Below are 14,971 nucleotides of genomic sequence, written 5' to 3'. Positions count from 1 at the left end.
GGAGTGGCTAATCGTGGATCGCGAGGTGTTTGTCCTATTTACTGGCTTAGATTGAAGAAAATTGAGGTGCAATTTCGCAGGTGTGTAGGTGCAGAATAACTTTCATGGGGATACTCTAGATGTCTTGATGGGGTGACAAAGCTAAATAACTATTTCTGTGATTCGTGTTGGAGGAAAACAAACAGTCGAGGCATGGTGTGGTATTAAGCAGCAAGTCTGGCTGGCTGCTGCTAAGGGAGGTCCTGGTACTTTTGGGAGAATGGGACTGTTATTTCTTGAAAAGTCTACCCATAATTCATGGGCTTCATAGAAAACTGCCCTATAACGTGCTGCCAGTAAAGGACAACAACAGCCATCAGGGAAACTTCTACAGTACTTCTGCATGTGGGAGACCCCATGGGTTGTGTTTCCAAAAGCACTTTGAGGGCTTCACTGCGGTCAAATTTTAGCAGGCCACTTACAGATTAATACATGAATCTTCATGCAGTCCCTGGGTTTTAAATGTGGTTCAGTGCACGCACCTGCTGAAGAGCTGTCCGCCTGGGAAGCCATTCCCAGTCCTCAAAACTGTGTGTGGTGTAAGTGTTGGATGACCTTAAATCCTCGTGCTGATGTGGAGCAGTAGTCTTGGACCTTCTTGGAGTGATTTGAGCTTTGTTTTGGTCTGATTTTCTTGGGCCGGGGGCCTGGCCTCTCCCCTCTGTGCAGTGCCCAGAATATGGCTCTTCTCAGGCAATAACAAACAGCAACGCTTGCGTAAAGCCCCTGATGCTTTATGTGCTACTTCAGAAAATAATCCTCGTTTATAATTCACACTTGGCAGCGAAAGCCTTTAAATTATTAAGGCACCAAATATTTTGCAATGAAGAAGCGGAGAGAAAGCTCGTGTCAGAAACAAATTGCCGGGGAGGTTGTTCTCTTTGGTGTGTTGGGTACTTTAAAATATTATGAGAAGTGCTGTGCGGGGGGGCTGGAAAGGCACCACTTGCTCAAAAGATTTTTTGTTTGGGTGTGTGGTCTCCACAGCCCTGTGAAGAACGAGTGTCCCCAAAGCTTGTGGTGGGGCTGATGGTGGCCATTGTGTGGTGGGCAGGGCGGTAGCTGCGGGTCAGGAGGGTCAGGAGGTGGGAGATGTTCAGCCCCAAGCACATGGAGCTCAAATCCCTCTGGTCTTGAGGGGATTTTGTTTTGTTTCTCAGTGAGCAGTGGTCGTACTTAGTGTGTTGTGTAGGTATGCCCTGTATGTCCTTGTCATAAAGACATCCTGTTGGTAAACCTGAGGTGTTTCAGTGCTCTGAAATGCGGGATCTTGTAATTAGGGGGTTTGCCGCCTGTTGCTAATTTCCAGGGAATGGCTGAGGTTGGAAGGGACCTCTGGAGGTCCTGTGGCCCAGGCCCTGCTCAGGCAGGGCCGCAGAGAGCAGGTTGCACAGGATCGGGGCAATTATTTCATCCTCATGTTACAACACCAAGCGTTGGCCAGCTCCTGGAGCTGTGTAACCAGACAACAACGACTGTCATTATATAAATATATATTTATTATAACGTGTACGATATGTACATGAAGGTGGTGAAGGGACTGGAAGGCACGATGTCTGAGGAGCGCCTGAGGTGACGTGGTTTGCTCAGCCCAGAGGAGAGGAGGCTGAGGGGAGGCCTCATGGCGGCCTGCAGCTTCTTCATGAGGGGAGGCCTCATGGCGGCCTGCAGCTCCCTCACGAGGGGAGCGGAGGGGCAGGCGCTGAGCTCTGCTCTCTGGGGACAGTGACAGGACCTGAGGGAACGGCATGGAGCTGGGACAGGGGAGGGTCAGGCTGGGGGATAGGGAAAGGTTCTGTACCCAGAGGTGGTCGGGCACTGGGACAGGCTCCCCAGGGATGTGGTCACAGCCCTGAGCATGCTGGAGTTCAAGAAGCGTTTTACACTGCAGTCAAATTTAGGGGCTGATTTTGGGGTGGTTCTGTGTGGAGCCAGAAGAGCTGGACTCTGATCCTTGTGGGTCCCTTCCAACTCAGGTTATTCCATGCTTCTCTGTCTATATCCATGTATTAAAGCAGCTATACCCATCCCCTGGGTACAACCCAAGCCCCGCGTGCCCCCAGTGCGCTGACTTCAGCCTCTCTTTCCCTCTTGCAGGACAGCCATGCAACTGCAGCGCCGTGGGGAGCGTCGATGCAGGCTCCTGCCAGGGCACGCCAGGACCCTGTGTCTGCCTGGAGGGCTACACGGGGCCGCGCTGCGAGAGCTGTGCCCAGGGCTTCCACCCCGACCCCAGCCGGCAGCGGTGCCTGCCCTGCGGCTGCAGCCCCGCCGGTGCCATTGGATCCAGCTGCGATGAGTAAGTAGCTGAGCATCCCTGCTCCGGGCTGCTGTGGGGATCTGGGGGTGGTTTTTCTGGGAGGATATGGGGTGCCGAGCAGGCAAGAATGGATGGTGTCATCTGGTTGTAGTATATAAAAAAAATTTAAAAAAGCAGGAAGGAAGTTAGCTTCACAAAAATTGATGAAGCGTGTTCTTCCTCTCTTTCAAGAGCTGGATTATAAAAATATCCGTAGCTATGGCAAAAGCCCTGGCAGCCCACAGAGGAGCCGAGGCACCATTTGGCCCTGAGTATCAGCAGGACCTCTCCTCTGTCGCCTCATGCATCCCACAGCCCCTGCTGCCTTCACAGCAGCCGCCCGGAGGGATGCGGAGGCTGGGCTGGCACGGGAGGCTCTGGGGAAGCTTTTTTCCAAAGGGAGATTAGTTGCAGCAGGGGCAGGCGCTGCGATCTGCTTTCGCTGAGTGTTGTGAAAGAAGCGTTGGCTCCCGCCCTGCCCGGCGTTTAACCCAGCCTTATCCGCGCCTTCTCTGCGTCAAGAAAGCTGCCGCAGATGCTCCTGAGCTGTCGTGTAATGAACATGTTCCTCTGCCGTGAGCTTCTGCTGCGCTGGCATCAGTCCTGTTGTCTTCTGGGGTTTGGTCTGGGCTCCCTGCGTGCTCAACACCTGCACGTTGCTGCCAAGGCTGGTGCTGAGTCAGAACCACAATGTTCTGCAGGGGCATGCAGTTTGCAATAACTTCATGCGTTGTTTTTTTTTTTCTGAGCACCCAAGCCCTGTGTTGATGGCCCTCCTTTTTCTTTCAATGCTGCATTTCTCTGGTGGCACAAGCTGTGAAAAGTCAGAACGTAAAAGCAGTGCTGCTGTTGGCTGGAGTGACCTTACTGAAAAACGGACTCTTGGGGGTGGAAAGAGTTTTCCACTTGTTTTTTTAGCAATAGGGAAATATTCTTGGAGGAATCGGAGTTTGTCATGGAGTAGGAAATGAGCTTGGTGGGACCTGATGGAAAGGCAAATTGGGCAAGACAGCAGATTGGGGAAATCTCATCTGGGAGAGGCAGGAGCCCAGGGGCAGGGAGTGTTCCCGTCCCGATCTGCGTCAGCGGGTGCCATCCGCCCACGCCAGCGGGAAGCGCCCCAGGAGCTGCGCGTGGGCTGCTCTGAGGTGTCAAGGACAAGGAGCTGGTGCACGTGGTGAGCCCTCGTGCCCCATCCCAACATGAGAAGGCCTCAAAGTGGCAGAGAATGTCCCTAGCTCTTCCTATTCTTGCTGTATTGTTTTGCAGCCTTGAGGAACGTGGGGAGATGGATCCTCAGGTGTTTAGAAGAGGGAGCATGGGGCAAAACTGGGAGAAAGTCTTGGGCAGGAGGAGAGAGGAGGACTGATGGTGGCATAGATTGCTCTGTGTTTCTCCTGCGTGCTCCGTGAGCTTGGCCACAGGCTGAAATGACCTCTAGATATTTAAAGAGAGGAGAACTGGGTCAGCTGTCTGTGCTGCAGGGCTGGGGTGCTGCCCGCTGTGCCCACACTAAGTCATCAGCCCTCTTGTTCCCACAGCGGTAGGCACCAGTGACAGTCAGAGCAAAAAACAAGTTAAAAACAATAAAACAAAATCAAGAATCAAAGAAATAAGGAGACAGGCATCCAGGAGAGGGGCTTGGGAGCTGGGCAGAGCAGATGCTGGGGACTGGGTGCGGTGATCTGCAGCACGAGGAGCGCACGGGGCAGCCCCTGCTTGGGATGGGGCACGCCAGCATGGCGCAGCGCCAGCAGCCAGCTCCTGCTTTGTTGATTTAAAAACAAAAAAATCCTGACAGCTGTTCGCTTTTTTTTTGTTGTTATTATAATGTTTTAAAGTGCCAGGCAAACATTACCTTGCACAAGTTAATTCCTGCACGCTGGCTTAAGAAAAAAGTGCCTGCTCTTCACAAGAGTTGCGGGGAGAAGCAGCAGCAGCGTGCTGGGCTCCGAACAGCTCTGCCAGTGGCTGGTTTCAGGGGCAGCCTGCCCGAAGGCTGAGCGCTCGGGGCACACAAAACATGCCCGATACATCTCAGCCAGCTCGCTCAGGCTTGTGCAAAAGCGCCTTTTAAAGCACCACCATATGATGGTTATTATTATGATTTCCAGGCATGCTCTATCCTTGTGCCATCTGGCCAGCCAGATACACTGTTTATTAACTAGACCGCAAATGCAGACCATCAAATAAAAAAAAATAAATAAAAAAGAAATCCCTTTCCTGAGGCAGATCGTTGACTTTGGGAGTGAACATTGACCTGACACGCTGTCTCTGTGAATGGGCTCCAGAGCCACTAATCGAAGGTTGCTTTTTTTTTTTTTTTTTTTAAATTGATTTATTTTTAATTTTTATTTGCTTCTCTGGGAGTCCCCCCTGGGAGGCGGAGGCTTTCCGTGCCGGTGAGTCAGTCGCGTTGGGTGGCTGCTCTCGCCCTGCGGCACGGAGCCTGGCCCGGTGCCGCGCGGGGCTGACGCATCCTGCAGAGCAGGAGCGAGCTGTCCCCGCTCCCGTGCTCGCACAAAGCCTGTTGCACTGGGCTGGGTGCTGTGCGGGTGCTCGCTGGAGGTATCCATGGCCTGGGAGCATTCAGAGCCTGCAGGAAAGGAGAAGAAAAGCTGAAGTTTCAGGGCCTTGGAGCAGGAGAATCTGAGGACGAGCACAGGTTGAGCACCAGAGGTTGTCCGAGCATCAGGACAAAAGCCCTGGCTGGGGGCAGGTGGTGATATCAGATGTCTTGTGGTGGCTCGGTGGGAAGTTTCTTCCTGCCACCAAGCAGCGATCCCACAGCACACGAGGAGCTGCACGGGCACAACTATTTCAGTCTGTGTTGAAATAGTTTTCCTGTGCAGACCTGTCCTCTGCCTGGCTTAATTAACGAAGCGGGATTATGTGTAACACCAAGCCTGCAAGAGGATGTCAAATGACTTTGCATTTTCTCCCTCTGTAGCAGCACCAGCCAGCCCCATGCCGGATTGCAGACAGGGCAGGGCCACCCCAAAAGCATCCCAGTGCCTCCCTGCACCCCATGGCAGGGAGGAGCAGTGGCGTTGCCCTCACTTACCTCCTACCAGCCATTTCTTCAAGGCTTTCGTAGCACAGGACATAGGACTTGGCTTTTCTTCCTGGGGGCACGTGGGCAAGCATCCCTATGCGGCTGCTCTTGTGCCCCGCATTTTGGGATGTGATAACGGAGAAGGTGCTGTGAGGTGGTGCTGGCCTGCAGAAGGGCTCAGGGCTCCATTTCCCATTGCTATTTCCCTTTTCTATGAACCTGCTTCTTGTGTATGTTCAGAGACGTTGCTGGCTGATGCGAGAGGGGAGAAAATCGCTTGGTGAGGCTTTGGGGTCTTGGGAAGTTCTTGTGTGGTTACACTTAGTTTCTCTCCATCACAGGGGAGGCGATGTGATGCGCCTCATCCTCTGCTGCAGCACTGCCCGTGCTGCTCAGCACCGGGAGCTGAGGCTGCCGTGGGCCGGGGAAGGATTGTTGGTGGTTTGGCTGATGTGGGCTAACTGTCCAACTCGCGCTAGCATTGCCACTTCCCTTAAAAAAAAAAAAAAACAAAAAAAACCTGTAAATGATATGTGTGTAATGTACTATTGCTGTCCCTAATGAAAAGAGACGTATGTCAAAACAGACTTTTGCAAATTTAACAAGTCGCTCCATCAGCCCGTGCCTCAGTTTCCCCACGAGCAGACGGGTGATGGGAAGCAGAAGCTGCGACGTGCTGCCTGGAGCTGACAGCAGCTTTGCTTCGTGCCCTGAGCTGAAACAGGCTGCTCCTCTGCCAGCTGAGCAGCCGCTCCTCGCAGCTCTGCAGCGTGGGGTCCGGCTTCAGCCTCGCTTCGTGCCGCAGGCTGGGCGTGAGGCGTGTTTGAGGAGCTGCCGCCGCTCGCTTCCGTTCTAAAAAGAAAACCAAAAAAAAAAAAAGATCATGCATATAAATGCCAAAGCGTTAATTCAGAGATGTTTTGCCCCCTCGAGGGGATCTGCTGCTTTGTGTTCCTATTAAAAAGAATTAAAGCGGCGCATCCCCGAGAGCATTTGTACATGGCTGTGCCCTGGAGCTGCGAGGCTGCAAGGGGGGCGCCGGTGGCGGGGCAGCATCCGTCCCTCTGTGCCTTCTTTGTGCTGGGCTGCTGACCCTCACTCACACGGATCTGTGAGAGCGTTGCTGAGGGGAGCAGGGTCAGCAGCACCACACAATGCCCTCTGTGAGGGTCTTTGAATGAGGGCTGGGGGCTCTGGGGGAGCTGGGCAGGGAGAGCGGCTCGCTGGGCTTGCGGAGGTGTTTGGATGTGGGAAGATGCAAAGAAATCACAGGGGAAAAGGGAACAGGGAGCGTTACTGGTCCTGCTGGCGTTGGGAAGGTTGTGGGCTGGACCCAGCGTGGGCAGCGTGCGGCGTGAAGCCACCCGGTGTGGGACCTGGGGGGGTTGTTTGACTGAAATGCAGAACCACCGAAATCCAAGGTTTTTGTGGAGCTTCCCTAGCCTGGGCAGGAAGGGGGCAGGCACGCAGGGTTACCTGAGGGAAAGCAGTGGAGTTTTCATTTTGCATAAAGAAAATTCTCATTTTATGCCATTCGTGTCGCCACACTCTTGGAAATACCTCTTTTTTTTTTTTTTTCTTGGGGGTGGGAGCTGTGGTTCCACACCGCTGTACCTGCCCCATAGACCACACCGGGCACTGCTCCCTTCAGAGACCGGGCCCTGGAACCCCAACTTCCCAAGGACTTCTGAAAAACCATCCCCATAAAAGCACATTTCCCCCTGTTCCAGAAAGACTGGGCTCTCTTTTATAGATCGCCTGAGCACAAGTGGTGGCTCATTATCTCCGAGCAATGCCTCGTCAGCAGCCCTCTGCCAAGAACAGATTTTTTTCGTAGCGGAAATTGTTACGTGTGGACGTCATAAATGCAGAGTACCCGGGCAGAGCATATTTTCCTGCATACTTTAATTGTCTAAATATCTCTTCTATTACAGACTCTCGTATCCTTTGCGTCTGCTTTAGCTCTCCTCCTCTCTTCCCCCCCAGGCAGGTAAATATTGTACCTGCACCCATTTTTATCAGGCTGCAGACGGGAGAGGGAAATGGATGAGCAATTGGGCACAGCGGCAGTGAGCGGCAGGCTGTTATCATCTCCCCTGCAGTAATTGGGGCTTCTCGGAAATCCTGGTATTTTGCTGATTTTCCAACAGGCTTCGCCGTTCCTCTCTTGCCTCTTGCAGACTTGCTGCCCTGGTCAGCATTGACTGCCCTCAAAAACAAAATACCAGCATGGCTTTACAAGCTCTGGTGGCTGAATTCTGGATTTGGGGAGGTGGTGCCCAGCCTGATTTCGGGCCACGCTTGTTGCCCATGCCCTTTCCTATCCCATGCAGGGAGGTGTCAGTAGAGGTCTAGAGGATGGAGGGGCTTCGCTGTGCAAAACCAGTGTGCCCAGTGGAGACCAGCCCCTTCTCCCTGCCTTCCCCACTGGTGTGTCCTCCTCTGTGCCAGGTTGGCCGCACCATGGCCGTATTGCCCTCATCTTCAGGGGATGCTCTGCACCCTATGGGGCTGAGATTTTGCACTTTGCCAGGCTTTCACTGCTCCTCCATAGGGAACCCCATCCAACCTCGCTCTCCGGGGCTATCGCGGTCTCCCCATTGCCACCAGGTCCCCGCGGGTGGTGCCGGGGGCACTGGGGCAGGAGATGCCCGGCTTTCCCGTGACGCAGGGCGTCCCCGGCAGAGGGGGGAGGCGGCGGCGGCTGGACAAGGTGTCCCTTTGACATTTACAGAGCGGCCTTTCAGAGCTGTGAAGGGTCCCCGCTCTGTCGAGGGCGGCCATATAAACAGATGCCGTCCCCCGGCACAAAGCGAGGAATGCGGCGCACAATGGCCCAATGTTCGGCGCGATAAAGCCCCGCTTCTTCTGCCCGCCACAAAGGCGGCTCAGAGCCGGGCGCGGGGCTCGCTGCCTGCGGTAACGCTTCCACGAAAGCGTTTGGGCTTCCAGCAGCGGCATGGGGAGCCGAGGGAGCGGGGAGGAGAAACCCGACCGTGTGCTGTTACAGGGCTTTTCCTGCTCGCCGCTTCCCCACGTGTGAATATTCAAATGAATGGGCCGCAAGGAAAACCAGCACCTGCATTAGGATGGTTCTCAGTTTGCTTAGGGAAGGTGTTAATGGCCTGGGCTTTCCCTGGACGTGTCGTTTGCAGGTGGTGAGGAGGACACAGGAGGACTCAGCCCCGGTGCTGCCAGGCACCGTGGAGAACCAGCACAAAAGGAGCCGCGCTCGCTGGAGGAACGCGCCGCATTTGGCAACGTCTCTTCTCAATCCTCATCTCTCGCAGCATCCTTTTGTCTCGTCCCATCAAAGTGTGACAAAGCCTTCGCGCGAGGGTTGGCGTACAGATGCTCGTGGCATTTTTCCTCATTCATACGTTTCGCTTGCAATTGTGTGCGTTACGGGCATGCCTCGGCCCTGCTGGGAGGAATGATGCGCCCCTCTTACAGGAGGTTTGCACTCACCGTGGATGCAGCAGCAGCTGGCAGGGGACAGGCAGGTGAAGCTGGGGACACCGCGGGGCTGAGGACATGCCATTGCCCTACCCTGTGGTTTTGGGACTTGCCAGCTCAGGGGGATGCTCCTGACCAGCAGCGTGGTGCTGGGTGATGCTGTGCCATGGTGCTGGGTGTACCTTGTGCTCCAGAGTGAAGCAGAAAGATGGGAAATGTCTCTGGCAGAGCTTTCCTTCCAAGCCGTGGGAGTTTTTGCATGGCCCATCCACACGGCGTGTCCCGATTGAGGCCCGTGGGAGCTCCCTCCTTCTCTTAATCTGCTCCAAAATCATGCCAGTCTTGAAAATTAAAGTAAAAAACACTAAAAAGGCACAAAAACTCAGTGCTGGGGCACTTTAGTCAGCTTGGCTTGGTCCGGGAGCTCCTGGGCTCTCAATGGCAGCTGGGCATCCACATTTAGCTGGCAGCTGGGAAAACATTCAGGGTGAATTTCTCCCTTCCCTCACCCTTGGAAGAACAAACAGGAGAAGAAAATAAACCATTAGAGCTCGCGAAGGGTTTCTGTTACACCATTAAGCTGTGCACAGCGTGCCTCCGGCCAGCCCCGAAGCTGTGCTCCTGTCTCCCCGTTCGCTGTCCCCTCGCTTAAGGCCGTGCACAGCTGCACATGGCGATCTGTCGCAGGCTGCAGATATTGTAAGGCTTTTATTTTCTTTCTTGCTACAAGGCCCTGGCTTCCCCTGCTGCCCGGTGCTTCGAGGCGCAGCCCGTCCCGGCCGTGTGTCCATCCCTGGCCGTCGGTCCTGGCTGGAAGCGAGCTGGGTGATGCTCTGCGCCGTCGGGGCCAGGCAGGATTTCGGAGGTGTTGCCTTGCAGTCTTCCTGGCTGGCTTTGTTGGAGTTAATCATCATCTGAAATCGAGTTGAGCAATTGATGTTGCTGCATCAAAACGTTTCGTTCCCTTCCCCCTCCTTCCCCCCACCTCCCCCAAAAAAGAAATTCCTGGCTTAGGCTCAAACTCCAGCTCAGTTCTCGCTGTGCGAGTGTTACACTGTGGCTCTTTTCTTTCAAGTTTCTGGATTTTTTATGGGCACAATCGGTCTGTTAACAGGACTTTTTTGTGGTCGCAATGCATTTATATCATTGACCTTTGCTTTAAAAAGTGTCTGACAGCCTTTACTGGGCTGGAGCTATGAAAAGGAGTGTTGTAAGCGGGCTTTATTCTATAGGAGCAATGACCACAGGCAAAGCTTTATATTTGCTGAGTGATTTAATTCTTGCACATGCAGAACCTGGCTCTGGGCCACATGTAACATGTTGAGAAAGGGGCTGCTTGAGAGGCATTAAAACCAAACTTTCCAAAACCGTTTTTTTTTTTTTTTTTAAATAGCTTTCTTTCCTGTTATTTTTAAGCTAACGAGTGAAACCAAGGGACGCTGCCCCCAAAATGCTGCAGGGAGCTCCAGCAGAGCCATCGGGGAAGGAAACCTTTCCAAAATGACGTGGGAGGCTGCCAGCCGGAGGAACAGGAGAGGGCCACTGAAATAAAGGCCTGAAGGAGGGACAGGAGGGAATGAAACGGGGCACCCAGCCCCCTGGGGAAATCCCCCATTGGTTGTTTTTCCCTTCTTGGCTCTGCCCGTCCCCTGCCTGCTTACAGGAATATCTGCCCAGTAGTGGTCAGAAGCAAATAAAAACAGACTGCCTTTTGTTTGCTCTTGTTTTAAACACTGCGGCAGCGTTCGGATTAATGTCGGGTCTTGTGAAAAGCTTTTTAAAAGTCAGGCAGCCCGAGCTGCTCAACAGCATCCCTTTGAATTCTGCATCTGCCTGCTGCAGTCCCAGATAATGGGCTGGAGAGCAAGGAAACACCGCGCTTCTTTTTCTTGTAACCGGCCCATTAAATGTGCCTGAAATCTCGTGTTCTGAAAGTATTTAATTGTGCGGCCTCTTGGGCTGCCTGCGGTATTTTGGTGTGCCTTTGAGCATCTCCTCTTCCTTTGGCAAGTAAACGAGCGGCAGAAATACTCAATTATGGTAATTCCTCACAGAAGCAGCGTCTTCCCCGAACATCGCAGTCTCCTGCCTTTTAATTAAAAGCACCGCATCCACAGTGCATCAGGCCTTTTAAAGCCTCGGCCTCGATTAGTTTTAATCAACACGTTGTTTTTTTTTCCAGGGGCTTTCAGAAGCAAATGGTGCGTTGCTCGCCCTTCCCCAGGAGGAGCGAGGGAGAACAATGGCTTATCGACGCGCAGGCACGATGAGCCCTGAAATGCGGAGTTGTAGAAGGGGGTGAGGAGGGCTGAGAGGACAGGACAGGACAGGACAGGACAGGACAGGAGGGTGCATCCTTCTGGTGCCCATGGATGCTCTGTGATGGTACCCACGCTGAGCCGCTGCTATGGATGACCCCGTCTCCTGCAGGGGACCAAATCGCATGCGTTTAGGTTTTTTTAATTGTGGTTTCCCTGTGCACGCAGGGCTGGGTTTGCCCCAGGGCTGTTGGAGATGTGGTGAGGGATTTCTGTGCCCCGCTCGAGTGGTTGCAGCTCCTGGGAGTGCAGGAGGGAAGGGCTGCAGCTGACAGTCACTGCGCCACGGGGCTGATATGATTTCTCAGTGATTTAGGCCTAAATGCTGCTGGTGTGTAAAGTTCCTTATGAAAGCAATAGGTTAGAAGCCTCTACATGGAGAGACTGGCAAGGAAAGCCAAGGGAATAAGGGTAGCCCTTGCCTTGTATACCCTCCTGGTGCTCCATCACAGCAACCAAGGTTAATGCGCTTGGTTTTAATGGTGCCGTGCTCTGCATGGACTCGTGCCCGAGGAAGCAGGTTGTGGTGAGCTGTGGGGGACGCCTTGGGGGGACCCCTCTTGTGGTCCTCCCCTAGCTCCTGCTGGGCAGAGGCCTCCTGAGCAGAGGGGTTTGCCTGGCTGGAAGCGGTGAATGGGATCCCCGAGTGTAGGTGGGTGACATCTGCCTGGGATGAAACACGAGCGGGGACACCAGAGGACACCGTGCGGGTTCATGGCCATTGGGGCATCCGAGCGTCTGCAGGAGCTGGGACCGGAGGCTCTCGGAGCTCCTGGTGGATGGTTTTGGTCTGAGGCTTCCCAGAGGGCCTGATGGTTCCCAGTGCCCTGCTGGAGGCGTTGTAAGGGCGACTGGTTTTGCAGGAGCGTTCCAGACACCGGCCGTGGCTTTGCACGCGGGATGCCTCGCAGCACGCCCCGTTTCACAGCTTGTTTCTCTCCGCAGCGATGGGAAATGCCAGTGCAAGGTTGGCGTAACGGACCTCAAGTGCGACCGGTGCAGTGACGGCTACTACAGGCTCAACGAAACCACCTGCGAGCCCTGCCAGTGCAACAACCACTCCACAGCCTGCGACCGCGTAACAGGTAAGACACAAGCAGCCTTCCCCCTGTCACCACAGGGCTGGGCCTCTCTGTCTCCGTTTTTTCACACTTCCATTCAGCAGACCTGCACTCCCACCCTGTTACCCTGTGTCTTTGTGCCTTGGGCGCCCCGGGTGTTCACCATAAACCTGGAATTAAGGTGCAGGGCAAGGCTGGAGCGAGTCCTCTTCTCCATAAAGGCTACGGTATTTACTCCAGGCTGCAGTGCAGAGCCTTCCTCCTGCAGCCTCTATCGGAAATCAGTGTTCCATTGTTCTCCTACACAAACACCCAACACAGGCTTTTAAGGAGCTTTTGTTTAACTGCTGTTTACCTGGAAACATATACTGTACTGCCAGTGACGTCAGGTGACTATTATTGCCTCAGACAACATAATTAGTGCTGGAAAATACTGGCAGCACCTAATTAACATTGCTCACTTCTTATGGGTTTGCCCTGTTCATTTTCCACGATCATTTCTTTGGCTGTCTCTCACTCAAATGGATGTTGCAGTGCAAATATCGAGGCACCTGTGCTTGAAGAGCTTACGGGAGGACAGGGAAAAAAAAAACAAATTGCTTTCCCATCCCCGGTGGAAGGAGAAGTCCCAGAGGAGCAGCACTGTGCGACTGCCTGCACAGCCCCTGCTTAGCAACAAAACTCACCCTGCAAAACTCCAATTCTCATCAGAACTTCCAGGAGGGAAAGCAATTCTGTAATATTTACCCAGGAGCTCAGAAAGGGGCAGTCATTTCAGAAATGCTGCAGCGGTTTTTTTTTGGTAGCTGGCAGAGAGACAGAGCTCGTCAAATATGGTATTTTGGGCAATTTTGGCACCGATGTTTGTTCCCTTGTGGCCTGTGTGTCTGCAGCACAGGGACAGGCAGCCACAGGGCCGGCTGTGCCCAGGAAGCGCCCTGGTCCTGCTCAGCAGAGATGTTTTTGTGGTCGTGGGGGCTGCGCTCCTTGAGGATGAATTGGTGCATTCATTCCTTACTGAATTTTGAGTACACGCTTCTGTCCTGCTCATACTGCAGGATACAAGTTGGACCTAAAGCTGTGTACACATCAGCTGTGTTGCTGATTTGGAGCTGGGCGTGTGGGTTTTGTGAAGGAGTAAGATAATCTGCTCTTCCTTCTCCTTCCTCGACGTTCCCCCCTCTCTTGATTCAAAGCCTCACTGCAGCTGTGGCCTCGGGGCTGGGGCTGCTCCGGCTGCCCTGTGACTGGGGTGCTCCAGCCCCGACTGCTGCACGGCAGAGAAAAGCCCTCATTTAGCTCAATGACCTTATTTTTTTCCCCTTTTCCTCCATCTGCTTTATTTGCTGCTGGGGATGGGGGAGCCCAACAAAACCAGAACTGAACAGGCCATAAAAATGCGATCCGACGCCTTGCAAGGAACCCAGTGCGCTCAGCCTGCTCTAGAGCCTGCACTTTGTGTGACCTCCCAGCTTTACATCAACTCTGTGCAGTCTTTGTCAAATTTTCAAGTTTTTTTTTTTTTTTTTTCCCTGCATTAATGCCATACTTTGGGCTCCCTCTGGCGGCTCAGCAGCCGTCCCTGCACAGCCTCGCTCAGTGTAGCTGTGCCCAGGAGGAATACTTAAAATTATTGGGCTGGAAATTGGGCAGCCAGAGCTCCCCAGGCGCTTCCTTCAGCACAACCCTCGTGCCTGGAGTCGGGGCTGTGCAGCGAGTGGGGTCACATCCGCCCAGCTGGGGTACGGCCGGCTCTGATCCTTCCCCGGGGCCTTATCGGGGTGGGAAGTGCTATTAATTATTAAGGCTTTCCACATTGACACCCGATTGCTTTGCATGGCTGAGCGAGCTGCTGACTCACTGGAAACAGCCATTTTGCGGGGCTGCTGTAGATAAACGCGGGTAATTTCCCCCGACAGGAGAGATGGTCCTGCACCGACGGCGGCCGTACAGCAAACGCGGAGGTGGTCCCGGATTTACGCCACCACGGCCGCCTGCCGAGCACGGCTCGAGGCACCCTGGTGCTGCTCGGGCCCGGTGACTTTCACGAGGCAGCCGAAGCGGGGCTGCAGCTGCAGAAGCAGAGAGCAGAAGATGATTTCCCTTCCAACCCCGACGCCTCTCCCACAAAACCCACCGGCACGTGTCTGACGGGCGGCCGGGCGCAGAGCAAACACTGCGGGGGAGCTGACGCCGTGCGGGCGTCCTGAGTCACCACCGGGGTGCTGCCGGCTCCGTCGTGGTGAATCAGCCTCCTCCCCAAATCGGCAGCCGCCGGGGTTTGCAGGGTTTGCAGGGTTTGCTTCCCGGCCTCGGCACGAGGCTGGGCTGCGAGGATGCGCTGGGGACGCTCGGCTGTGGAGCCTTCCCCGTGTAGGGAGAAGAGGAGAGGGCGTGCGGCGTGTTGGGCTTGTAGGGGAGCCAAACTGCTCCGAAATTAATGAGGAAATCTGCTGTGGGGTTTTTAACAGTTGATGGTAGCCCAATTCAGAATTTTAGACGTGGGTCGTGTGGGTGGGAGACTTTTCCATACCCCCGCAGCGCTGCAGCTCAGCAAACCTCCTGTCGGTGCTCAGATATGCAAGGAATAAACCACGCTGTGCCCCCCTTGGTTTGTTGTAAGGTGGCTGTTGCCCTTTTAGAGCCTTGTACAGGGAATTCAATCAAAAAAGCATCCCTCAGGTCACTGCCACCTCGACGAGCAGCCTGCTGAATTACAGGATGTTCCTGGTGATGGATGGGC

The 14,971-nt window shown here is 54.1% G+C and overlaps 1 protein-coding gene across 1 annotated transcript in view; it reads left to right on the top strand.

The window, feature by feature from the left end:
- The window catches only part of MEGF9 (multiple EGF like domains 9), a 42,098-nt gene that overhangs the window by 17,127 nt on the left and 10,000 nt on the right, over window positions 1-14,971 (top strand). Inside the window, exons 2-3 of the mRNA XM_082775517.1 lie at window positions 2,137-2,338; window positions 12,113-12,252. Coding sequence (XP_082631643.1) covers window positions 2,137-2,338; window positions 12,113-12,252 — 342 coding nt within the window. The remainder of the gene's footprint in view (window positions 1-2,136; window positions 2,339-12,112; window positions 12,253-14,971) is intronic.

Source organism: Aythya marila (genome assembly GCF_965140915.1).
Source record: "Aythya marila genome assembly, chromosome: 19".
Lineage (NCBI taxonomy): Eukaryota > Metazoa > Chordata > Aves > Anseriformes > Anatidae > Aythya > Aythya marila.
The sequence above is the reverse complement of the archived record's forward strand: the minus strand, read 5'-3'. Positions and strand labels throughout refer to the sequence as shown.